The sequence below is a fragment of the Gymnoscopelus microlampas genome, assembly GCF_963454915.1.
Source record: "Gymnoscopelus microlampas genome assembly, chromosome: 24".
Classification (NCBI taxonomy): Eukaryota; Metazoa; Chordata; class Actinopteri; order Myctophiformes; family Myctophidae; genus Gymnoscopelus; species Gymnoscopelus microlampas.
This window is the reverse complement of record NC_139961.1, coordinates 21,764,028-21,790,309: the sequence shown is the minus strand read 5'-3', so window position 1 is coordinate 21,790,309 and position 26,282 is coordinate 21,764,028. Positions and strand designations below refer to the sequence as shown.

At 42.3% G+C, this 26,282-nt stretch overlaps 1 protein-coding gene across 7 annotated transcripts in view; it reads left to right on the top strand.

Moving 5' to 3' along the window:
* Positions 1 to 26,282, top strand: part of LOC311041114 (CLIP-associating protein 1-B-like) — an 88,784-nt gene that overhangs the window by 3,808 nt on the left and 58,694 nt on the right. For 6 of the 7 annotated variants that reach the window (XM_084051602.1, XM_084051606.1, XM_084051605.1 and 3 more), the window contains exons 3-8: positions 5,941 to 6,019; positions 6,309 to 6,412; positions 6,771 to 6,862; positions 9,299 to 9,374; positions 11,909 to 12,006; positions 15,067 to 15,137. In XM_084051602.1, the coding sequence (XP_083907728.1) occupies positions 5,941 to 6,019; positions 6,309 to 6,412; positions 6,771 to 6,862; positions 9,299 to 9,374; positions 11,909 to 12,006; positions 15,067 to 15,137 (520 nt within the window). Of the gene's footprint in view, positions 1 to 5,940; positions 6,020 to 6,308; positions 6,413 to 6,770; positions 6,863 to 9,298; positions 9,375 to 11,908; positions 12,007 to 15,066; positions 15,138 to 17,147; positions 17,455 to 26,282 lie in introns of those variants that run through there. The other variant, XM_084051608.1, reaches the window with a different exon arrangement.

Below are 26,282 nucleotides of genomic sequence, written 5' to 3'. Positions count from 1 at the left end.
TGACTTGGAAGTTTAAAATGTGCTTCCTGTTTCATATCTTTTTGGAATAATGCTCACTGGATTAGTATGGGTTTCAGCGCTCCACAGAGAGCTGTTCTGTTGAAGCGCAAACCTCTTCGTCTAACGATTGACATGGATTATGTTTACGTTTGTGGCGATCGAACCTGCTGTGGCTTCCTGATCAAGGCTACAACACGGCCCTATAGCATCTTGTTCCGTTGACTTTTATTTTCTGCTTTTACCTGGCGCTCTCATCCAGGCAGAGGGCCTCAGAGCCAGTTGGCAGGAAGGATCTTGTCAAGAGGGAGATGACGGTGTCCTGGTCAAGGACACAGTATCAGGCCACATACACTTTGATGTTTGCTTCTCTCTTATTACCACTACAGGGTTTCCAGAGCAAAAGACTCGAGCGCGATTTATACTTCGTCATACGCTGAAAATAGTCAATCTACAAGCTTGCATCGGGACTCGTGTGAGCTTGTAGATTGCCTATTTTTGGCGCACGACGCCCTGTCGTATGACTCTTCCTCTTACAACAAAGATTTGTCTTTGTATTTGAGCACAGCTTGTAAAGCTAAAGGCCAAATGTATCCTTTTCATCATCACACACCCCTCGACAAAACAAGTGACACATATCACTTTTGAGATTACATCACATCAAGTCTTTATAAGTCGGCAAGGCAGAGCTCTCATTTGGAACTGAGAGCCTTGACCCCCCAGAATCTCCCTCTGGGGGTGGGGGGGGGGGGCGCAGCTCTCATGCCGCACTGTAGCATGATTGCATTTGACTGCAGCCAGCGCTCTCACCGTTGACCCACTGGAGTGGTATGATTGCCATCGTTCCGTATCTAAGATTCAAGTCTTCTGGACAAGCTGTCCCCCGAGGGAGAAGCGTTCTAGCTTAGCTTGCAGAAAAGGCTTTTTCATAATTGATAGGTTGTCTTGAGTGGCAACGGCGGTTGAATGCAAAGCATGTTGCATAAAGAGGCTCCTCCTGTGGCTGTATGGTTGCTATGGGTGGATAATTTAAAGGCTATTTATCTTAGTGTGCCTCTGTGTGTGTGTGGGTGTGTGTGTGTGTGTGTTTAATGTATGCTGATTTGATACTGCCGCTGCCTGTTTAATCAATACGTTGAGATCCAAGAAGCTCAGCAGCACTCCAGCGCATGCATGTCCTATATGACCATATATAGGGGACGATGTGCACTGAATCATCTATATGTGTATTATAGCTTCACTCTGGTAACCACATGAAATGTAGTGTACCTACTCTGGGGGCGAACATTCGGCTATTTCTGCCAAAGAGATTTGTTGTGGAGGGGGGACAAAATAAACCCCTCCCCTGGGGGACTCTGGTCAACACAGAATACAGGGTTCAAGTGCTGTCTCAGCAGACAGTATTGAGGCACTTGATGTGACATTAGAATGGCTGAATGGGACTAATTATTGTGAGTCATAGTCAATAGTACAGATCATTTTTATTTTCAGTTAGTTCACAACAATCAATTTACAATTTCAGGCATTTTAGCAGACACGTTTGTCCAGAGCATCTTGGACTTACAAGGGGCGACATCGGAGTAAATGTCATGAAGCCTGGTTAACAAACGACACGGTAAATAGTCACGTAGAGTGCAAAGAGAACAATGTAGTGCTTCAAAGAAACTAGGATACCAGGTAAACATCCAACCTATCTGTCTAAACAACGCGCTATCTAAATAACATTCTTAACAGTCCTAAAAGGCCTCAGTCCTCCGGAGAGGAGAATCCCAATGATATACCGTTGCTGTCGGGTGGAAACCTCCTATCTCCACTTTTTTTTTTCTTCTTTTAATGAATCAATGCTATTCGTAAACCTGCTCGTCTGCCTGTAGGATTTACAAATTATTAACCGACAAAAAGTATTAGCGCTTGTGACTAAATCTCAGAACTCCATTGGATCCATTGGAACAACACAGTTTTTTATTTTTAATTTCCTCAAAAGTAAGGAGGTTTCTCTACCAGACAGCAATGACACGATAGTCTCAGTGTGCGTCTGTTTTTGTTGTGGCGCTCCTAAAGATGATCTTCCTCATTAGCATGCACTTGACTTTTCTTAGGGTTCTGAACTATTTCCCTCTTTATCATTGTAATGTGTGCAACATTATGCATGCGTGGTGGTGGTTATGAATATATGAATAGTTGAGGAAATAAACTATGGTTACGGCGACTGAAGAGCTTTGCATGATCACTGAGAGAGGTGTGCACACATCAAAGAGGAACACAGACACAATCACACCTAAACACGCACGCACACACGTATGGATGCGCGCACACACTCTTACACTCTTTCTTACACACACCCACCCACACACACCACCACCACCACCACACCACCACATCACACATTATCCACACATCCAATCACAGCACTGCATTCTGCGCTGTCCTGCTAAGGCAGCTCTCTCCGTCTCCAGTCGCCCCGGTGATGGCTGCGTCCCAGTAATGGGGACGAAGCTCCCATGTGATGAGAGAGAGAGGGAGAGATAGGGAGTGAGAGAGTGGTGAGCTTAATTTACCGGCACTATTAGCCCAGATCTGGTTCTGGTCTCACTATCGCACGCACATACACATACACACACACACACACACACACACACATACACACCAAGCCTTGTGGAGCATGTCATAGGAAAAGGTGACCTACAGTACCGTCCGATTTGTCTGGGAAGAGAAAAGGTCTTTGTTTTAGGGATGCAACAGTTAATTGAAATAATCAATTTGATCTATAATGAAACATAATCAATTTGCGACACGTTATGTGAGCATGCTTATCGATTATGTGAATAAACCAAAGAGTGATAGATAGAATAATTGCTAAGAAAAGACTGGATAGATGCAGCCCTATTTCAGTTATTAGTTTTAACTTCAACTGTGAATACAGTATGTTATTATTAAGGTAGATACTATGAATAAGCCCCTCTGGGTTCCTTTCTAGTCTCTCCCTGCACTATGAACAGCTTGCTATTTTCCTTTTTTTTTTATTACTAAAAATAAACTAGACAAGTGAGCATCGAGGTGTGTGAGTGCCGCACCGTTTTTATGAAAATGATGTAGTCACAATATTGACTGCTGTGATTCTCCAATATGAAAAGAAGCTGCAATCTTTGTTGAAGAAAAAGAGTGATGGAAGGCGGATGGAAGCACGATTAAACAAAAATCATTGTTCTCAGAGTTCAGATGAGTGGGTTTTGTGTTTTTTTAGGGTTGATTGATGTGCTAATAATTAAAATTCTCCCTATTCAATATTGTCTTGTAATGGCTCTGTGGCTCACAGGAATGTGGTCTGGGCTGCGTCCCTTGCCTGCAGCTCTTAAAACCACTTAAACCGTATATACTTACAGTAGTTGACCGGTGTGTCCCCCAGGGCTCTATACTAGGGCCGCTCCTTTTTCCCCCGCCTAAAATAGCAGATATACAAGCACACAACGCGTCACAACGCGAATGTTTTCCACGGAATGGAGGACGCCAGCGTTGATGTGGTTAATTCTGTTGTTAATTACAGCATACCACTTATGCTCGTGGAACCACAGATTATGCAGCGGTTTGCACTCATCTCTCTCAGCATGAAATGTAAACTGAAGTTGCGTGCATCATCAGTTGTCCGGCACATCTCAGATTAAAGAGAACATATCTGTGCGGGGCTTATGTGTTGTCGGGCTTCCTGTTATGCCTTGTCTGTTCGAATCAGGTTTAAATATAGAGAGAGAGAGAGAGAGAGTCGACTGACTGGATCGGCAAAGGAAGCCCCACCACCAGAGCTGTATATCTGTGTGAGGGGGAGAAAGAGAGCCCGGTCTGCTCACTCAATACGCTAGGATGAAAGGGAGGTAGATGTTCACGTACTTACACTGCAAGCGCATTTTGTGTGCTTGTGTAAGTGTAAGAGAGAGAGTCATGAGTGGGAGGTGCATGTAGTGGGCGGATGCCTGGTAAGAAGGATTCACTGCAGCATGTTCACGATCACGTGTGTGTGTGTGTGTGTGTGTGTGTGTGTGTGTGTGTGTGTGTGTGTGTGTGTGTGTGTGTGTGTGTGTGTGTGTGTGTGTGTGTGTGTGTGTGTGTGTGTGTGTGTGTGTGTGTGTGTGTGTGTGTGTGTGTGTGTGTGTGTGTGTGTGTGTGTGTGTGTGTGTGTGCGTGCGTGCGTGCGTGCGTGCGACCTGTTTACACTCCCGCCTCATTTGGTGTGTGAGTGATATTGCTGCCTTCTGTCTGATGCTGTGAGGATCAACACTGAGGCTAATGCTAATTGCTAAACTGCGGGCAGGCAGCCAGCGCGGTCAGATAAATTCAGGCTATTTTACTACCAACAACAAGACGTTGCAAACCCCCCTCACAGCAGCAGTAAAGCATTTCCTTCAAATCCCAGAGGCACACACATCACATTATATTTCTGTAAACATGACATATTTTCCAATTAGCTGTATCTAATGTATCTTGTTAGTGTGATGAAGGAAGTCTGCTGTATTTTACCCAGATTGTGTACAGGCATGTAGGTTGGGATAGTGCTAAAAGACTAGCAGAGGTATGCTTGTACACTATGTCTTAATCACAGTTGAACAAAAAAAGCAGAATGTTGTAATATTTAGAGCCCGACGCGTTGAGTACAATAACAATTGCCTATGATCTTATGCTACCTCCAGGTTTCTCAGGTCAGCTGACTTGGTTGGGGGCTGCTAGTTGTCCCAAGAACTAAACACAGGCTCAGGGGTGACCACGCCTTTGCTGTCGCAGCCCCTAGACTATTCAGCATTCTCCTCCCTATCAGATCTGCTCCCTCCATTGAATCTTTGAAATCCAGGCTAAAGACTCCCTCTTATTCACTAGCTTTTGAATTCCACTGATATGGTTAATGTATACCGAACTTTGGTCTATGACAGTTGTTTTAAAATGTGTTTTATTAATGGATGTGATTAGATTTTGGTGTTCTTATGAAGACCAGATTGTGGTTAAAATCAGGACACATCAGCTGCATAATTGCCGATACTGATGTAAAAAAAAGAATACAAAATACAATAAAATACAAAATGAAGTAGTGGCCGATATATCAGCCAGACCGATTATGCAGGATAACTAAGGATAACTAAAGTTTAGGTGCTTTTCAGATTGATTTGAACGACATAAAGTAAATGTTACAGTAAAGCATAAATAATAGAAAAAAAGTTATATTTATTCATCTGAAATGGGCCATTCTGCATAATGAATGAGTACTACTGCATTTGAAGTATATTTTTTATCCTAATACTTTTGCTTAAGTCAAATTTTTAATGCAGGACTTTTACTAAAGTAAGTAAAACATACTGATTCGGAAGGAAGGTGGAGAAATAACTGCAGTTGTTTCACATGTCCAGTAGATGGCAGCATGGAGCATTATGTATAATGTTTATTCACAATTTAAATGTTTCTCTTATTATCAAGAGGTTCCAAAAATTGCATCATAGCCCAGACACAAGGTCCAGGTGATGCGATAAGTGTTGATATCATGGTGTTAGCATGGTTGCTCTCACTATACGTTCATTGAGTAACCAACTCCACCCCAAGACAAGGAAAGATGACAAAGGTAGCGTTGGAGTGAATCTATGGCATTCTGTGTAACAGTTTCCCTTATGGTTGGTTGCTCCCAGTGGCTGCAGTTTATCATCCATAATGAAAGATCATACATATGTCTGTGGTGTTTGTGTGATTAAACCCATAGATTTTGTTTCCACGGTGTGATATAAGTGGAGAAAGTGTGGTTTTGTCAGGTTACCCACAATGCATTGCAGCGCCTACATTAGAATGCACTGCTCTCATTGGTCTGACTCTATCTCATGTTGAAATTAACACAAATCCTCTGTTTCTTTTCTTTTCTTTTGGTATTGTTTTGGCAAATATACATGTTAATGTATATTTTGTGTTTTTCAGGTTGCTTTGTTGGGGATGGATATCTTATCAGCTCTAGTTACAAGATTACAGGAGAGGTTTAGGACACAGATTGGAACTGGTAAGATGTTTCTCACTTTCATATGAACATGCATACAGTAGCTATTCCTAAACCAGATAAACATAACTTACTTAAATGTTATTCATTTATTTATTTATTTCACACGTTACCAGAAAATAGTTCTCTCTACACCACCTTTTCTTTGAACATTTGAAGTTGTAGTGTTGTGTATATATTACTTTTCCTTGCTTTTCTTTTTCTCTCCACTCCTCCTCCCTTCTTTCATGCTATCATAGATAGTTGGTGTGTGTGTTCCAGTGTTGTACTAATGTGAGGTTTGTGTTTGCAGTTCTACCCAGCATGCTGGATCGTCTAGGAGACTCCAAGGACCAAGTTAGAGACCAGGACCAAGCTCTGCTACTGAAGATTATGGACCAGGCTGCTAATCCACAGGTACACACACGCACACACTCACACTCACACTCACACACACACACACACACACACACACACACACACACACACACACACACACACACACACACACACACACACACACACACACACACACACACACACACACACACACACTTCATTATTACATTCATTATTGAATTCATTATTGAATTCATTATTAAATTCATTATTAAAAAATATCTTAAGTATATTACTCCAAAATATAAGAAATTGACCAACCAGCAACTAATAACCTCTGGCTGTCTGTCTTTCTCTAAACCCCCCCCCCCCCCCTCTCCTCCCTCCCACCCTCTCTCTCTCTCTCTCTCTCTCTTGCTCTCTCTCTCTCTCTCAGTATGTGTGGGAGAGAATGTTGGGAGGCTTCAAGCATAAGAACAACAGGACCAGAGAAGGCCTCTGTCTCTGCCTTATCTCCACATTAAATGTGTAAGTAACAACATTCTCTGTTTGCATTCTGTCTTTCACATAATGTATGGGATTTGTCTAAATTGCAGGGTTGTCATATTATTAACCCATTAAGACCCGAGGCCGATTCTCCAAATGCCTTCTAAATCAGTAGTTCTCACACTTTCAAGATACAAAAAAATGTTAGCTTTAAAAAACAAAACAAAACAAAAACATTAGTTACACATTATTATGTGTGTAATAGCACTGGTCCATGATTTAATCCCAACAGCAGAAATATATCTCCTCTTAATCTCTTTTTATCTTGTTGTGCAATAAACTTAAAACATCTCCCACATTGGTGCACTGATCATGTGCTCCACGTGAGTCATGAGGACAATTTACATTTTATTTACATCTTATCCAGAGTGACTCACAAGAACTCAAGTGAACAAACAACAAGGTAAATAGTCACATAAGTAGAGCGCAGAGACATTGTAGTGTCTCAAAAGACACCAGGTAAACAATGAACCTAGTATCTGTCTAAACAACATGCTATCTACCTGAGTTCGAAAACCGACTGCTGTTATGTCACGCATGTCTAACATAGCAATGTGGTCATCTGTCACTGTTGGTCAGTACTTCGATTGAAAGCGGTCATGTAATAAAACAGCCGTCTGTCGTTATGGAAACGCGACTTTCTTTGGGCAAAACTGGCCATCTTGTGATGTTGCTGGTATAGATTTCGGTTCCTTCATCCTTCTTTTTCTCAGTTCACTATCGGCTGGAAAAGTGTTTGTCAGATGATTTGTGGTTTGGCAGAAAGTAGCGTTTTAAGTTCCCTTTCTTCACTGGTTCATTGCTGATCAGTTGTTGCAGGTACATACATTTTCCATTTAACATGACTGGGAAAAAACTATATCTCTATATCTCAGAGTTCTGCTTGGATATAGATGTCTGTCATCTATATTTAATCTCTTCCCGAACTAATTCTCAATACTGTTTGTCTTGTCTCGTTATCTGTGTTTGAAAAGTAGCTGTAGCCTATTACTCAACAGTAAACACACACCTGGACCATTGATATTATGCTGCCAGGACCACTCCTATGCTAATTTTCACTGCGCCACTCCCAACTCCCCTCATATGAGTGGGTGGGGGGTTCACATTCAAACCAGCAAGCTTGAATGCAGGATTGGATAGAGGATTTTATGAATGGATGTTTTTGTCTTTTTGTTGTTGTTGATGTTTTCAAATTGCTCTGTTTCGACCAAAAAGACCCTTACTTGTCAATCTTAAAGACATAGTTGCCCACAAACATATTTATCCAAGAACTTAAAAGGTAACACACTGTTGTAACTTTCTTGTTTCATGACTAGACCCATTCTTTTCCTGTGTGCGTTTATTTATATTAGACATATGAGTGTGAGGTTCCAAAAATTGCACCATAGCCCAGATACAGGATCTAGGTGATGCTTATGTGTTGGATATTATTGTGTTAACATGGTTGCTCTCACTACACGTTCATTGAGTAACCAGTATCACCCCAAGACAAGGAAGGATACTGATGGTGGTGCTGGAGTGAAGCTATGACATTCTGTGTAACAGTTGACTTAATGGTTGCTCTTCATGAATGTAGTTTATCCTCCACAATTAAAGATCTTACATATGCCTGGGGTGTTTGTGTGATTAAAACCATTTATTTTGCTTCCACAGTGTGATATAAGAGGAGAAAGTGTGGTTTTGTCAGATTACCCACAATGCATTGCAGTGCCTACATACTTACTGCATACTTACTCTCATTTGTCTAACCCTATCTCATGTTGTATTTATATAGACTACTGTATATTAAAGGTTCTATGACATTCATTTTCACTTTTTTTATTTTTCATGTTTTTGGGGGGGTTTTATGACCTCAATTACACCCCAAAAAACTGAACTTTGAACATTCAGTGGATTTTCTGTGGTCTGGGGTTTTCTGAATAATTAGGCTGAAAACTAATCTGTGATTGGCCCTTGGACTGTGAGATCACGGTCCATTATTCCCGCCCACTCTCCTCCTCGCCCCGCCCCTCCCCTATCCTTTTCTTTGGGGGGGGGCGGGGGGGGCGGAGCAGAGGCGATGATTGACAGGCAAAATCCCTCAACATCGACACACGCAGGCAAAGATTTATTTTTTGATTGCAGTTGAAAAGGCTTTAGAAATGTGAGAGAAAAACACCTGCAATGGCTAACTGGAGTGGAATTTTCAGTTAAAACTTTTTATACATGTTTTGAAGGACCATGACAAACACTTTTAATGTGTTGTAAAACTGAATGAAAGCTTTAACATACTGGTAACATATTGCAGTATTCTTTATGAAGTCCTATAGCTGGATTTAGTTTGACAATATAAATAATTGTATATGAATAAAAAGTGTCAGCCTTTTGTCCAAATGATAGAAATCGCTTTTTTGAAACAAATCTCATATTTCCTTTCAGCTATGGATCTCAAAGCCTGACACTCAGCAAAATTGTGCCGCACATCTGTAATCTCCTGGGAGACCCTACGAGTCAGGTTCGTGCTACTTCATAACATTCATAACCATGAGCGTTGACTGGTCCTTTTGAGCATGCTTGGTTTGTTGCACACTGCTGACACCAGTGGTTCTCAACCTTTTCAGGCCACGACCCCCCAAAATAATCATATTTGAACTGGGGATCCTCCACCCCGACAAGCACTTGGAATGAGTTGAGGCATTACATTTGGTTTGACTCGGTTCCACAGATAAATGTTGAAAATAGTTGATCTACAAGTTTATTTATGTTATAGTTTGTTGATGACCTTTGACGCAGTAATGGTCTTATTTATTTATTTTATTGTATAGGTATTAAAAGGGTCTTAAATAGTAACTTTAGAAATGTGCAGATGTCCTGTACACACTTATACTGTATGTTGGTTTGATTACTGTTTGATCATGTGGGGACCCCCCACAGGTTGAGAACCACTGGCTTACACAGGGATCCTCTTTGCAAGGCTGGCAAAGTAGGGAAAAATACTTTACAATGGAGAACATAGTGATATAGATTAACGTATATAAACCAGACACCATACCTAGGCAAGCAAAATCTTCTAATCTAGTCAAGAGTTATCATGAGACAGGAAATTTAGCGATAGCTGTATTATTGGGCATAGACTGCCATCTACTGGTGAATTACTGGTACAACACTTGACTGCACTGCAGCTTGGCTGATGATCTAATAATCTGATATGATTTTTTAAATTTCCGTTTTGATGCATTCATATTAGGGCACATGACATGCAACCTTTTCAATGCCTTGCTCAAGGGCAAATAGCTGTTGATGGCTGAATTGTGTATTTCTGGAATCAAACGCGTGACCCTCTATGTAGAGAACATTCCCACTTTAACCCATAGGCGACATTGCTTATGAATCTGCTGTCCAATGATAAGCTGGAAGGGACCCATCATCACCGGACAGACTCTTCCTGTCCAGAACAGGAAGCCATGCCCAGAGACTTCCCTTTCTGACTGTGCAGCACACACACTCAGACACAGACGCAAACAGACAAAAGCATTTTTCTTGCATTGCATTGAACTCAATTGCAAATAATAGACTTTTTCATCTCCTTGGTGGGCGCTAAAATTCACCAGCTGTCTTTTTATTTTGTGTGTGTTTTGTCAGACAAAAGTGTGGAGTGGTTGGCTACCTGCCCTCCGGTCTGTTACAAGATACTTCATCACAATTTGACAGCATTTGGCTGGCGTTTATTGTCCACATCCATTATAAATGTATATATTATGAGCGTAGACACATACTGTAGGAACATTTACACACATTATTACGTGGGTTCCCAAGCCTTTCCGTGTCAAGGACCCCCAAATAGCCATAGCCTGTGGCTGTGGCTCCCCTATTGCGAAATGGCCTAATCTACAAGCACACAACTCAGTGAGCTTGTAGATCTGCTATTTTTGACCAAATCTGGAAAATGTTTGAACATTTAGGAAAATGTGGGATGCCACCACCTTATGAATTGAAACCATTGATTCATTCATTTTATTCTCCTTTCCAATTGGCACCCCTAGCGGCCCCCACTTTGAAAACCACTAAGTGAGGTCCAGCAACTAGGGGACGCTGGCAAAGATGATAAACATGGCCTGTTATCAGGACATAGCATCAACTGTCTGATATTCATGTTGTTGGCCCAAACTAGGGAAAAGCAAACCTAATGGTTGGCAATCCCTCACATCCACCACTCTTCACTGAACTTGCGTTCCCCTAGGAGGGGCATGTAGGATGCCCAGAACAGAGACATTTTTTTAAAACGTCCTTCATACCTCAGTCACTGTACTTATATTAAAGAACAAAGGCGACCTGAGTGCACTTGTTTAGAGTTCAAAAGGTGACAGCTCCAGTCCAGGTGGTGAAGAGGTGCTCATGAAGTCAAAAAACGAATTATAGATGAAAGGAAGCCCCATGGGCTAACTCCAAGCACACTCCAGACAAGCAAGGCTTTAATTAATGAGTCAGGGCTAGTACAAAAAATATATGGACGACGGGACGTCACCCATTGGTTTCTACAGACCCGTATTGAAGCTGCTAGTTGAGCGAAAAATGGCATAAAATATCATGCGGTGTGAAAGAAGACTTGAAAAGGTTTAATTAGGAAATAAAACCAAGTGTAGGGTCAAGTTCCCATTGACTTCAATGGAATGACATTTCTTTGGTATGTGCTTGGAGTTTGCCTATCGAGCTTCGTTGCATCACTTTCCTTATTGTTAGGGTGTTATTGGTACGGGGCTGCAAATTGTATATTGATTGTGTACTAATTGTGTAAATCTTTTGATGTAGACATGTAGATGGAGGCTGTGATGTAAATTGCCATGTTTGCCATGTGATGCGTTCTGTGGACAGATATTTACAAGAGTGGACAATAACATTCTTATCTTATGTTAATAAGACACATGTAATGTCACCTGTGTTTACATTCTCGTGTGAATTGTTTTGGCACAGTTCAGCTATACAGTTTCAGTTTCATCTTACAAAGGTTTGATTGATTGGTGTGTGTGTGTGTGTCCATCCATCCTGCAGGTGCGAGATGGAGCCATGAACTGCCTTGTAGAGATCTACCGCCACGTAGGAGAGAGAGTAAGGATGGACCTGGGCAAGAAAGGTCTACCTCAGTCACGGTCAGTTCCTCTACTGCAGCCTCTGTTACAGCCAGTGGTGTAGTGGGGATTTTTTGGCCGTGGGGGGGCGCAATGCACGCACATGCACGCGCACGGTCGCCGATTGAAATAACCAATTAGATATGTAGGCCTATTAATTATTAACCCACCACATATTGAATTGTATTCTCTTTACTTGCACAATGGGGATACTTTATAATTGTGTTGTCGTCTGTACCGGACGAAATAATTATCCATTTACCCTGCAGAGGTCTGTAAATTCAGGTCATTCATAAATCCATCAGCCACTGCATGTTATCCAAAATATCCTTGGACTGCTTAAGACAATCTGAATGCTGTGCCTCCTTTTAATAGTAGCCTACAGTACTTAACAGGTCACACACTGGACCATTGACATGCAGCAGTCATTCCTATGTTAATTTGCGTCGTTGTCACCCGGCAGCTTTTGTCAGAGTTGATGTTTTTGATCAATACCGGGTATACCCGTGCATGTGTGGGCGCGTCAGGTAGGAGCTATTGTTAGAAGTAAATTGAATGCAGTCTCACGTGTGGGCACGTGCGTGGACCTCAAACAACAGTGGGGGCGCCGGCGCCGCTCACACCCGCCGCTCACATCCGCTCCGTGCTACGACACAACTGGCTACGGCAACTTCTCTTACTGCAGCCTCATCAGTGCGTAGATCCTTCATCTACCGCAGCCTCTGTTATCAGTGCATAGATCATTCATCTACTGCAGCCTTTGTTATCGCAGCATGTGATTATGGGGACACATAATGGAGAAGCAAGGTTTTTGGGGATAATTCTTTCCTTAAACATCAACTAATCGACACAAAGACACGTTGAATATATTTTTTTATAATCTACTAAAACAAGTCTGATTAACCACTAAACACTGTATTATTCTTGGTTGAAATATGGTGTTGTACAAAAATAGTGGAAAATGGCACATAATACAAGCTCTGTTAGTACATCTGCTATTTTCATATCATCCAGCCCGAATCATTGCAAATGCAGGGAACTCACTTCAAAGGCATCACATGAACACCTCTGTTAAAGACGAGAGGCATTTAGACATTTTGAACTCTAAGGAATTACCACAGCCCAAATGTTCCTGCTAGTATGAATATCCGTTCTTAAGGGGTATAGTGAACACTTTTCACACTACACTTAACCCTGGGCATAACCCTTTTAACTCTTAATTAAACCTCCACAGCAGGCTAACCGCGTTTGCAGTGCTAACCCCCAAAACACGGTTGTTAGAACAGTAGTATGAAACTTTGTGGGTTGTGAAATTGTGCCATTACCTGGGGTCGATTTATATCATGTTTCAAAGTAGTTTGAAACATAATATAAATTAACTCTGGATTAAATTAAAGTCGTTTGAAACATGATATACTCCAAGTTAACCCAGGGAACTAGGTTGAATACAAGTGAACCAAATAAAAGTAGTTTGAATCCTGATTTAAGCCAACCTATGGTTGAAGTTGACCCTAACACTGGGTTAATTCAAGTGTGAAAATCCTACTGGTGGCTCAAACGCTGAATGTGTTGAACACTTAACTCCTATGTCCTGGGTTAGAATCTGGGTCAAGGACCTTTTTCATGTCATATTTCATCCCACCTGAATACTTCTCAGCACCTGTCTAAAAACCTCACAGTCACTATACAGATTGGTATGACTGGTCTGGCTAGTATTAACCACTGAAGCACTATTTTTATTTTTTTTGTATGTCAATAGCAAAAAGTCGATCTACAAGTAAGCTTTTAGATTGGATATTTTCATCAAATGTTCACCTGTTTTGGCCAAATGTTCACCTATTATGACGTGAGCAGAACAGGCATGATAGGGTTCATGTGGTTGACTTTCCACCTCACATCGTCAGTGTGTTCCGGTGACCCAGAGTTCTTTTTTTGCAGGGGTCCAGGAAATGAGTCTGTGTATTTTTGGATGCACAGACTCTGTTGGTGATGAGTACAGCGTCTTGACCTATTTAATAGTTCTCTTGAGAGCCCTCAGCCGTCTGGAATGAGCCCGTTTTGTGTGACAGAATGACTGCTGGACCCAAAGGCATTCTGACAATTCCTATTGTGATTTCAACATCTTAGGTCTTTACACGCCGGGTTTAAAAAAAAAATGTGATCAATTCACCCAGATTCTTATTTTTTTTCAGAACTGTTGTTTGTGTTACACGGAATGTACATTTTTATACAACGTATCATTTTGCTTTTAAATGTTTATGCAGAAGGTATATTTTTAGCTTCCGCACATTTAGCTTTAGAGTGATTTTAACATTATTGTGACTTCAGCATGTCAGAATGATTTTAACATTGTAGTGGTTTCAACATGTTAGAAGTGATTTTAACATGATGAATGTCTAACGACCGAAACGTCGAAATAAAGAGCAACGTTTTTTGCAAGTTCCTTACAGTGTGCAGGTCCTTTTCTTTGATTTCACCATCAGAGATCTCCTTCTGAACTCACCATTGCCCAAATACCATCGGCTTCGGATTATCACGTTTAATCAGACTATTGATTGGTCTAAGTAGGTGAGATACTGACCTACCTTTAACCTGTTTTTGTTGGTTGATGAAAGTTTGGGCAAACGCTCACCCCAAAACATGATTTACGATTCTGTGCCTATCGGTACATAACTCGGACGGCTCAAGAGAACTTGGCAACGTTCGGCACGGCAACTCGCTCGCTTTAGCTCGCTCGGTGGTGCCTATCGCTCAATTTCGCATGAGACGGCGCGCCTCCGTCATGGTCCAAAACTATACTTTATACAAAACACCTACTGAGCCCCGTCGGTAGGTCAGTATCTCACCTACTTAGACCAATCAATAGTCTGATTAAACGTGGGAGCTCAGTATCTCACCTACTTAGACCAATCAATAGTAAATGTGGTAATGTCCCATTCAGTGCATTGACAGCGTCCGAAATGGGTGCAAATACATGTTCTTCTTACTATGTCACAGTTCATTATAAAACTGTGCTGATATGTTGTGTCTTTTTCTTCCTTCAAAAACATTAAATAACAGTTTTGTCATTCTCCCCCTCAGGTTGAATGTGATCTTCAGCAAATTCGACGAAGTCCAAAGATCAGGGAACATGGTCCTGTCTCCCGTCTCAGGTCAGTTTGGAACCCTGCTTCTTCCTCGGCTCTCTCGTCTGTCAGGCACCACGCCAGTAATGATCTCATGCAGGTTTTTTTCCCCATTATGTAGGGTGCGTTTGATGAATACCTCCGAACAACGCGCGCGTATCCCCTGTACACGGCGGCCTTTCGTCTTGGTTTCTACCGGTCACAACAGCGGGGCGTGTTTGACGTCTTTCACTCAGGGAGCGCAACCCGATCCCGCGTCTTTGTGCTCCTCCGGGAGGCGATGAGCTTTCATCCCCTTCTCACTGGCAAGAAAAATGACCCCGCACAACTGTGCCAGGGGGGTGTTGAAAGGAGCCTGAACACAAGTGCAAAACAGTCCCCGTTCCCCAATGTACAGTATTTCATAAAGTATTGTTAAACACTTTCAACCTGGCATCCCTTTTTTTGGGCTTGTCATTTTCAAAATGTTTTGCTATGCTAAGATTTGCTATTTTCACGATTTTCATCATACGACGATGTCGTGAAAAAGGCAACACGTGTGCACGGACACATGCACGAACGCATTTTTGCATGCACAACTGGTTCTGCTCAAGTCGGTCCGTTGTTACACACTCAGTCAAATCAACACTCAGGGTCTTACAGTGTACTGTTTCCCCCGTAAGTGGTGTTAATGAATGGGTTGAGAGTTGGATTCAAACACGTGTCTTTGGCTGTTCATGGTAAAAACCATCGTGACCACCAGTCTGCATAAAATGTAATCATCGTGCATCCCCTTAGAGTTGCAATGGTCTATCAAAGAAAATTTCAGTTTTTCACCCCAAAATCAATGATTTAATTTATTTTCTTTTAAAAGTAAAAAAAAATAATATCAAAAATATGTATTGTGATCTTGAAGATTTGCTACTTTCCCACAACACTGTTGTACGGCAAAGTATGTATGCTCCAAAAAGAATGCTTCTTAAAAAGTAATCATCAACATCAACAGCAATCAACATTCGCTTAGAAGATAATCAGACAATTGCAAGCCCTAGTTGATTCACCGTGCTCCCGGCCTACGGTGTGACCATCAGGCTGTCGCCGCCATGAAACGTTAACCCCGGTCGGTCCACGGCGGCGTGCAGAAACCCAGGCTGTGTGACACAGGATAGGCCTGTGAGTCCTCTCTCAACCCTATTGTTCACTTTCCCCCCGAATCCCCAACCCTGAGCGCCGGCCTAATCTCTGCGGTCACAAGGCTCGGCTTTCATCCCCCCAGGGCCCCCCCCCCCCCCCCCACCACCATTAAAAACAGAAAGGAGACGGGACACTTGTGCTTTTTGGACGACACCTTAATATGGGCTAATTCTGCGCGCAGCCCGATGACTCGAGGCGCACAATGCGCCGTTTCTCTTCCCTGCAAATGGGATGATTAGATTTGACGACTCTGTTCGCCCAGCAACAACAAGGCTTTTACTCTGCGCCAATAGCTTGTTTGTCTACAGGGGTGTTAAACATTTAAGCTCCTCTGTGCTCTATTAGTGTTCTTGACCTTGTGAGTGTGTGTGTGTGTGTGTGTGTGTGTGTGTGTGTGTGTGTGTGTGTGTGTGTGTGTGTGTTTTTGTGTTTGTTTGTGTTATTGTGCGCGTGTGTGTGTGTGTATGTGTGTGAAAGCCTTTCACACCGAGAGGCCCCCAGAAGCCTCATCTAAAGGTCTGTGCATACAGTATGTCAGTACCGCTAGACAACTGACAGATCCGGAGACATGACCTGAGCAGGGGAATGTAAAGAATCAGGATTGCCTGGATTCCAGGTTAAAGAGAATGAGAGAGACAGAGAGGGGAGGGGGGTTCCAAGAGAAGGAAGGTGAGGGGGTGGGCACGATATATGGGGAGAAGTGGAAGAAGGAGAAATGGAGAGAGAGATGGTAAAGAGAAAGCAAAAGTGGAGAGAGAGAGGAAGAAGGGTATACAGAGAGAAAGAGAAAGAAAAAAACATCAACACGAGAGAGAGAAAGGGGAAAGAGTCAAACGCTCACTGACAGCAGCACCACAGAGGAAATCCAGGGCTCTTAGTCCCAAAACAACCGGGGGCCTTTTATTTTGAAGGAGGAAGGGGGTGTGACAGCAGCTGTCGGCCGTGCAGTCACAAGACCAGGTTGTAGCGGAGAGGAGAGGAGAGGGGGAGAGGTGCAGGGACATTGCAGTCAGTGCAACAGCACCACGGGACGGCTACATTTCCTCTCCTCTGGAGCTATCAGCTGTTTGTGTGTGTGTGTGTGTGTGTGTGTGTGTGTTTGTGTGTGCATGCGTGTGGGCGTGAGAAGGGGTGTCGAGCAGCTCTGTTGCAGCCATGACCACAGGAGAAGGTACTGTCTGCCTCTTTGGGGTTTCTTTTTAGCTCATTAACGATTAACGCTACTTGTCAGGTCCTTTTAAGACTGCTGGTCAGAGTCCAGCTGACCCTCTCTGCAGGTAAATGCATCGCACGTATCTTCATTCTGCGAGTGTCGCCTCGTTCCTGGCGCTGTTCTGGTGCGTCCGGGACATGTTTATTGTTGTCGTTTGATTAAGAGCATACTAGCTAACACGCTGTGTATTGTTGTTATTGAAAAGAGAAAAGGTACTACATGAAGTTGAGCTCAGATCCTGCAGGTAAACGCATCGATTTTCTTATACTTCGCTGCACAATTAGTCATCCTATGGATGCACACATAAGTCTCTTCTAGTAATATATGCATGCAGGCAGTTAATGCGTTTCCCCTCTCTCGTATGCATAAGGTACGAGTATCTGCAATGAGACTGTTGGTACAGTAGATGTTATACTTTTTTAGATTCTATGGAGAGTTTTTCTTGTAATGGACAAGGTATTTGCCCATATACTAAATGTCTTCACAATCCTCTTCTAACACATTAACATGAAGGTGAGGTGAGCCTCTACAGGTGAAGAATTTCAGTTATACAATGCACATGTTTTTGTGTTGATTCAGTCCTGTTACAGTAATCTACTCAGACCTTTAACTAATTGAGTAATTGAGTTGAACCTCTGTCTTCTTGTATAAGATATCAGCGTTTCCTGCAGGTAAACATATCAGGTCATGGTAGTTAATATTTGATACGGCTGTAGGCCTTTGCGTCATCACCTAGGTATTCCACAGATCGTGTTATTTCTCTCTTTTTTTTCCTCCTTTCCGTTTCCATTGTTGTTGCTGTGATATTGATTGGCTAACAGAGCTAATTACACCGGAATTACCATGTCGCATCGAATGCGACTGACGGTCACCGTCAATGTCTAGTCAAACTTAATTAATTTAGCACCTTAATTTATGTGCAAGAAACAAAACTATGCATAGTATTTGGGCACATCCGTATGCCATATAAAGCAGGCGCTGGACCAAAATAAGACGGTGATAAAACGTGAAATGAGGTCTGCACACACTGTAGATCTCGTTTATTGGCACATCCACTGCTGGTGTCTGTGCCAATAAATTACATTCACAGTGTGTAGACCTGCTTTCATGTTTTATTAAAGAATAAACAAAATGCCTGCCATGCACAAATACTGCATATTTCTGCACAGATTAAAGCAACATAGCGTCCATGCAGAAATTCTTCGCGATAGGACATGTAAAAGAAATACAGTATAGAGAGGTCTTTGTCAGAGGCCTACTGCAAGGCCCCCAGTTTTATAGTGCAGGCCAATATTGGGTTCTTCAGTTCAATCGGTCTTTGTGGTGCTCAGGGGACAATGTGCTGTGTTCCTGGCGAGTTAATGGCACCCAATGGCACTGGGAAGGACATGGATTCCAGGATATATTATGCAGGCTTGCCTTGCCTTCCACCCCTTAGGCCAGTGGTTCTCAAACAGTTTCATGTCAAGGATTGATGTGTATTTGGCAGCGGACGCCCATTTGAAAAGATTGTGTCAGGGACCTCCATAAGAAATGATTTGTTAAAATCTTGAAAATATGTTGCATCGTGGGCTTGTAGACCGGCAATTTTGGAATAGTCGGAAAATAAATTAGGACTTAAGGGCCGTTCACACTAAGCACTATAACTATAAAAATATAGTTTTAAAAATCATTCTAAGTCAAGTGGATGGCAGAGTTCACACCAACTATAAAAATAATACAATGGTGAACGTTATAGTTATAGTTAACGTTATAGTTATAGTGCTCAGTGTGAACGGCCTTTTAAGTGTTTAAACTGTTCCTCATATTACCCTTGAGGGTCCCCAGACCCCTCTCTGAGAACCAGTGCCGTAGGCTGTGTATTTTAGTCCTGTTTACATGACGACATCAGCGTGCACCCATCCATTGTCTCATCGATTAATATTAGATAAGTTCAATGAGGCCGTGTTTGCTGTGATCCCGACAGATTTGACTTGTCTTGTGATTATTGATCAAACATCTGGCCAACGATCTGTGAAGAATGTAATGCGTAAACTGATTACGCTCACTAGGCAGAATACTAGATCAGTGTTTATGTATGTTGTGGACGGATATTGGGTCACTGGGCTGTTGCTGTGAGCTCTCAGCACGCTGCATGCATTGATTAATTGACGACAGTGTGGGTCATTGTTCAGTATTGATCGGCTGTAAATGATGGGAGGTGGCTGTCATGCCGATGCATGCTGGTCACGCAGAGATAAAGCGACAGACATCTTAACCTGGATATGTTGCATTCTACTTGCTTTCTCGCTTGCTTGCTTTCTTGCTTGCTTGCTTGCTTGCTTGCTTGCTTTCTTGCTTTCTTGCTTGCTTTCTTCAACTACGTGAACCCTTGCGTCCCTACTCTGGGGCAAACATTACCTGAAAATAGCAGATCTACAAGCCCACAACGGTTGTGTGCTTCTAGATCTGCTATTTTCAACGAAGAGATTTGACGTAGAGGGAAAAAAGGAGGGGACCAAGTATAGACCCCCGGGAGACGCTGGTCAACAAAGTGGTTAAAGGACAACTTTGTTTTTTTACAACCAAGGTTTATATTTTAGCTTGTAATTAAAGTAAATAAAAGATGAGTGTTATTTTTTTTTCATTTACAGCTTTTTTATTTTTTTAAAGATATTTTTGGGGGCTTTTGTGCCTTTATTTGGACAGGACAGTAGGCTGACAGGAAATGGGGAGAGAGATGGGGGGGAGACATGCAGCAAAGGTCGTCGGGAACAGGAGTCAAACCCGCGACACGCTGTCAAGCTGGATTACCAGCATATGTGGTATGCGCCTGGACCGCTAGGCCAGCGGACGCCCCCACAGCTTTCTATAGTTTTAGCAATTTTTGCGATATTTTTTACAGTGGGCGGGGGCATTCTGTCCGGTGGCTAAATATGCTTTTTTTACACAATAAAAAAGGTCCTGTGGTCTTTGATGGTTAGATGTTACTGGGGGCTAGAAGAGCGACTGTAAATAATAATAAAGAAAACGCTGGGTTATTGTGTAAAAAAATACATATTTAGCCACCGGACAGAATGCCCCCCACCCACTGTAAAAAAAAAACGCGAAAATTGCTAAAACTATAGAAAGCAGTAAATTTAAAATGTATTTACTTTAATTACAATCTAAAACATAAACCTTGGTTGTAAAAAAACAAAGTTGTCCTTTAAGCTCACATTGTAATCTGTGTGTATTCCCAACTGTACAAAATAATTTAATGTAGTAGTACAATATGTTTTTTTTTTTAAGTTTAATCATTGTTATAGTGTTCAGTTACACAGAGCACTTTATTTAACTGAACATATATTTTCAGGTGGGACACTAATTTCAACCAAGCTGGCAGAGAGAACCCCACAAAGATCACTCATCAGCTTCAATTTTATAGCGTTCCAATTTGTTTTTTTTCTTGCTCATTTGTGTGTTTCATCACTTTCAATTTCGCTTGTTTACCCTATATCCTGTATGAGTTCTCTCTCCTGATTGGATGTAATTGATATCCCAACCTGAAAAGGTATTATCTGTTTACTAAAGAGCTGGAGAGATGGGGAGAACCACTGAACAAACACTCCATAGCAATGATTATTAAGGGAATATAGAGCTATTGAACACTAATGATAAACCAAAAATATCACTTACACCCACTTTAATCATCCAGCTCTGGCACCAAGATCAGAATATAGAGCTAGTATTTAGCACTTCCTTTAACAGCACCGCCTTTAACTTGACCCGAGATCTTTGCTGAAGCGTAGCCTACCTGCTGGGTTTGAATAAATAAGCTGCCGGGTCCAGATGACGCACACAGCCCCAGGAGGGCCTGTGGTGTGGCGGTGAGGGATGACAGGAGCTGCCCTGGGCCAGGTCGCAGACATGGCACCCTCTTGAATAATGGACACCGTGCAGGAATGGAAAGACTGAGGCTGAGAGCTTTTCACTCTGCCTTGCCGTCTGGGGTTTTTCTGGCCAACAGCTGACCTACACAAACTCGGGTCCGTTGTACAGTTTTTGTGCAGTTTGTTGAAACAGACAGACTGCGGAGGTACTGTTGGGGAATTGATCTTAATCAGTTCAGAGTCTGTGTTGTTGGCATTAACTACTGGGCCATTAGGGGGCAGCAATCTTGTGATTTGACACTGGTAGTGATACCCACGGCAAAGCTTCCCTATATACACTTTTTTCTTATGACGAATAGCAGAAATAGCTGATCTACAAGCTCAGTGTTGTGATTTTTGCTATTTTGTCTTTTGGAAAGATTTCACCTATGATGATATACCCAAAATAGGGAGTCCAGGTTGAAAATACTTAATCATATGAGGACATTTTGTTTGCTGGGAAACACAATCCATTTTTGTGCCTGCTTTTGAACTAGCCGTCAACGCATAATGCACAATGTCTCTATTATGTATTCTCTCTCTGTCCCAGTGGTTTCCCCAGAACACTTTTCTCTCTAAAGGCAGTTTAGAAAAGCCTCCTGAACAGCATTTTTACTCCATAACAACAATGAAACGCTCCAGTGAAACCGGCGCTAATGACATCTCTTACGGTGGGGGGGGGGGGGGTGTTTTCTCATGTATTGAGTCAGCAGCTGTGGCTGTAACCGAAGACATTATCCTGCATTGGATCATCTGGTTGCATGAATGGATGTGTATGTGGCAAGGAGGAGGAAACCGTGAATGGAAGCTTGAGCTATGTGAGAACCTCGTCCTCCCAGATGACTGTTCTGATCCTGGGTGAATGACATGGGCGTTCCCTGCATCGCTGTGAAGCTTTCTCCTTCTTCTGTATTGTACAATAACTTTGGTGTAGGTACTGTATATGGTACAGGATCACAGAGAGAGAGAGATGCCCTGGCTTCTGGATATATCTATCTATTTTATCTATCTTAAAGGGCAAGAACACTTTGGTAGAGGTTTGGGTTGTGTAGTTACCTTGCCATGATGTAACTCCAAGAAATCTAAAATAATTACTCCTTTGATTAGAAATTGATAATTCTAAATATGCTCCTCATTGACTTACATTGTACGGTGAAACAGCTCTCAAAGTCTCTCTTTCAGCCCGTAAACGAACGTAAACAAAATTGACAGTATAGAACATCACCAAAACCAGTACTTTTTTTTTAATATATAAAAATGTTAACTTCCTGTTGATTTAGCTATTTTTATTAGGAAGAAACCTGAGCTTTGTTTGTGTTCGTTTATGGGCTAAAAGAATGACTGTGAGAGCTGTTTCACTGTACAATGTAAGTCAACGAGGAGTATAAATATTTTGAATGATACATTTCTAATCAATGGAGCAATTTTTTTTGTATTTCTTTTCCACCTTTGGAGTTACATCATGGCAAGGTAACTACACAACCCAAACCTCTACCAAAGTGGTCTTACCCTATAGTTACAGTTCTTTTAGTTATTTTCATTTCTCTCCCCAATTAAGTATTATACAGTCCCCACCCATCCATACTGTGCTGCTAACTATTATCCTGGGGAGACCACCACATGACTCTCATGCACATGGAGTCACCAGCCGCTCCTCTTAAACCTGACAGCGATGGGTTTCACTGGCGTGTATGCCATTTCCACTCCAGTCGCCCTCAAAACCCTCGCCCCCAAGATGTGCAGAGGTATCGTGGTGGGAGTGTTTGTTTGTTTCACATGATTACCCATTCCATCCACCACGGCTTGCCCACTTTGCCGACGAGCTTGTCGCGACACGCTCAGTGCATCGGCTGCTCGTTGCGGGCACTCGTTCACCTGACAGCTCGCCAGCCTTGTTTTCAACAAAATCAAACAAAATCATGCATTTGTTGTAAATCCTTGCACATGCGCGGAACGTCGAGTGAACTAAAACGAGCGCTCCGCAAAACAACGGGGTTGGGAATCGATTACATGGCTTTCACTTGCAGAGAGAGTAACACGCCCATGTCCACGCTGTCTTCCCCAGTTCCCCTCCCCGCTGCACAGGCTCCCTGACCACACAGTAGGACACACAATCCCCTGTCGGTTTCCCACTCGCCGACACTGACATTACTATTGTGTTTACTGGAGTGCCCGGCCAAGCTGATGGAGGAACTGCTGACCTCTTTGGTGGGCCTCTTCGGCGGTGTTCTACCACTATACCCGGACGTCTCACGAAACGACCACCGTTAAAAAACAAGTTTGGAAGCTCATCGCACATACCTGACATAATCTTAAAATCCTCCTTCTCTGGCAGGGGAGCCTTTCATCCCAGCCCCAATGACGCAATGCAACGCCTCACCTCTCCTTAGTCATTTTGTGAATTAGCAGCAGAGAGATCTCCTGTCAGACTCTGTTAGGGTCCGTAAGGTTCCCCCAGACTTCAGACAACGGCAGGCTGCCAACTTGTGACCTGCTGGCATTCAACCCAGATCTCAGTTCAGAGGCTTCGAGCTGTGTGGAAGACACACCATATGATATGGGTTTGAAGTTTATTGTAAGGCATACATATCTCCTTACATACCGTATCTCAGTTAAACACTTTCCCTGAAAAAAACATGTAGGCATGCTTTTTATTGTTCTGTGATGAAGTAGCCTGTTTTATGAAAGCTATTTTGATTTGCGAGGAGTGCATTGGAAAGTTTTTCTTTTTTTTTTACTTTAGAGGCTTCCCCTTTTGAACCAAAGAGCACCTTCCAAAAACATTTATATCTTTTGCTAGTCAGTAGAACGCCCTAGACCTCCTCTTTTTCTGTTTTCATGTTGGACTCAATGAAAACACACGTCCCTGCTTCCGGTGACTGATATTGTCCGTCTAATGCATGAGGAGACCTTCATTTTTGAATGAGTTATTTCATGCATGGATTTCATGCATGGACCTACGGGACTCAGTCATGCAACATTGCATTACAGAAAATAATAACAACTGATCAAAACATGATTCAAAATTCTTTAGAAGGACAAAGTCAGTCACCAGAAGCAGGGACATGTGTTTACAATGAGTCTCACATGAAGTTAAAGGGGAAAGCAGCTCAGTGTCCGCCCTGAGATTGTGAGGTTGTGGTTCAATACCCGGCCGAGTCATACCAAAGACTATAAAAAGATTGTACCCAATGCCTCCTTGCTTGGCACTCAGCATAAGCAAGGGTTGGATTGGAGGTAAGTCCCTGTGTCATACTATCATGTCCAGGGGGTGTACTTGTACATCAAGCCGCCCAACGCTACAGAAACAGGAGATAAGCTCCTGAGTCTGACCATATGGGACACATGGCTCTGGAACCAGTGGTTCCCAAGGCAGCTATATAGGAGGGAGGCATGTCGGATCGTATGAATCAAATATCTAAATACTGAATCAGGCAACTTAAAAACTGTCTGGGGTGCACACAAAAGCCTGAGTAGATTTGAAAACGACCACCAGAAGTATTTTTTTAAGTGAAATACCCCTTTAATTGTGAGCTACTATAGTAAATGCTTGTTGTCTTATAAGAGGTATATTAGTGTGGTAGAGTACACATTTAGTTTACCATGTTATTAGTCACTGTTTTGTTACCTTGTAAGGAAAAACAATATGTAAACGCTGCCATCTAGTGGATGAACAGGTCACTAGGACTGTTGCTGTCCTTATATTCTTTAATATCAACACACATTAAACCAGCTCAGTGGCCTTGTGGTTAGAATGTCTGACCTGAGAATGGGAGGTCGGGGTTCAAACCCTAGCTGGGTCATACCAAAGACTAGAAACTAGCCCAGTGCCTCCCTGCTTGGCACTCAGAGGGTAAGTCCCTGCAACATACTAGTGTTAGGTCTCGGGGGTGTACTTCTACACCCCCTCCCACTCCCTCAGGCCTGGTGATGCCAACCTCCTGTACACCTTTTCAGACTTGCATTCCCCGCCTAATTCAACTCTCCCTTTTACCTTTCACATTTTAACACTTTAGTTATGCTTAGTTTTTTTACCCATTTAACTAGTTATGTTCCTAATGAAGTTGATCTTATTTATTTTGTCAAGCTGCCTCATTCTACTTTATTAAGACTTGAAGCTGATTCTACAAATGTCTTCTAAACAGTTTTATGAAAAAATAATTTTGCGTCAGTGGTTCTCAAACTTTTTCATGTCAAGGACCCCCAAAATGATATGTATTTCTCAAAATATGTTTTCCAGGGGCCCCCAGAAGCAAAGATTTGAGTTAAAATGTTCAATTTGAAAAATATATATATTCAAAGATTTGCTCAAATTCTCAAGATTTTTCAAAAATAGCAGATCTACACGGCACCAAGTGGTTAAAATCTAAAATGACATGCTTGCCCGGTCTTAATGGGTTAAACAGGTTCCTCATCTCTGGGCCACATGGCTCTGGAACCCTTGGTTCTCAAGAGTACTTACTTAATAATAACACACTGTGTAATGAAAGTATTGAGTCATTATTATCTGTATGAACATAGCCTAGTCCTGCATTGCCCATCTTTCTCATAGATTGTTATCTGTATGAAAACACACAGCATGGTGCTGTAGATATAGAACAGTGGTTCTCAACCTGTGGGTCGGGACCACCCAGGGGGTCCCCACATGATTTTGGGGGGTCCCCAGATGACAGTGAAGAGACAATTTAAGGACAATTAAAACCTTTTTTAATACTGAAAAAAAATATTACTGCATCAAAAGTAATCAACAAACTATACTATAAAAACTGGTCAAACATTGGCCAAATTGTCAAATAATATAAGAAAGAAGCAAAAATGTAGTAAATAGCCGATTACATGCAATGCGAGGTGTTGTGAGCTTGTAGATCTGCTATTTTCACAATAGTTATTTGTAGA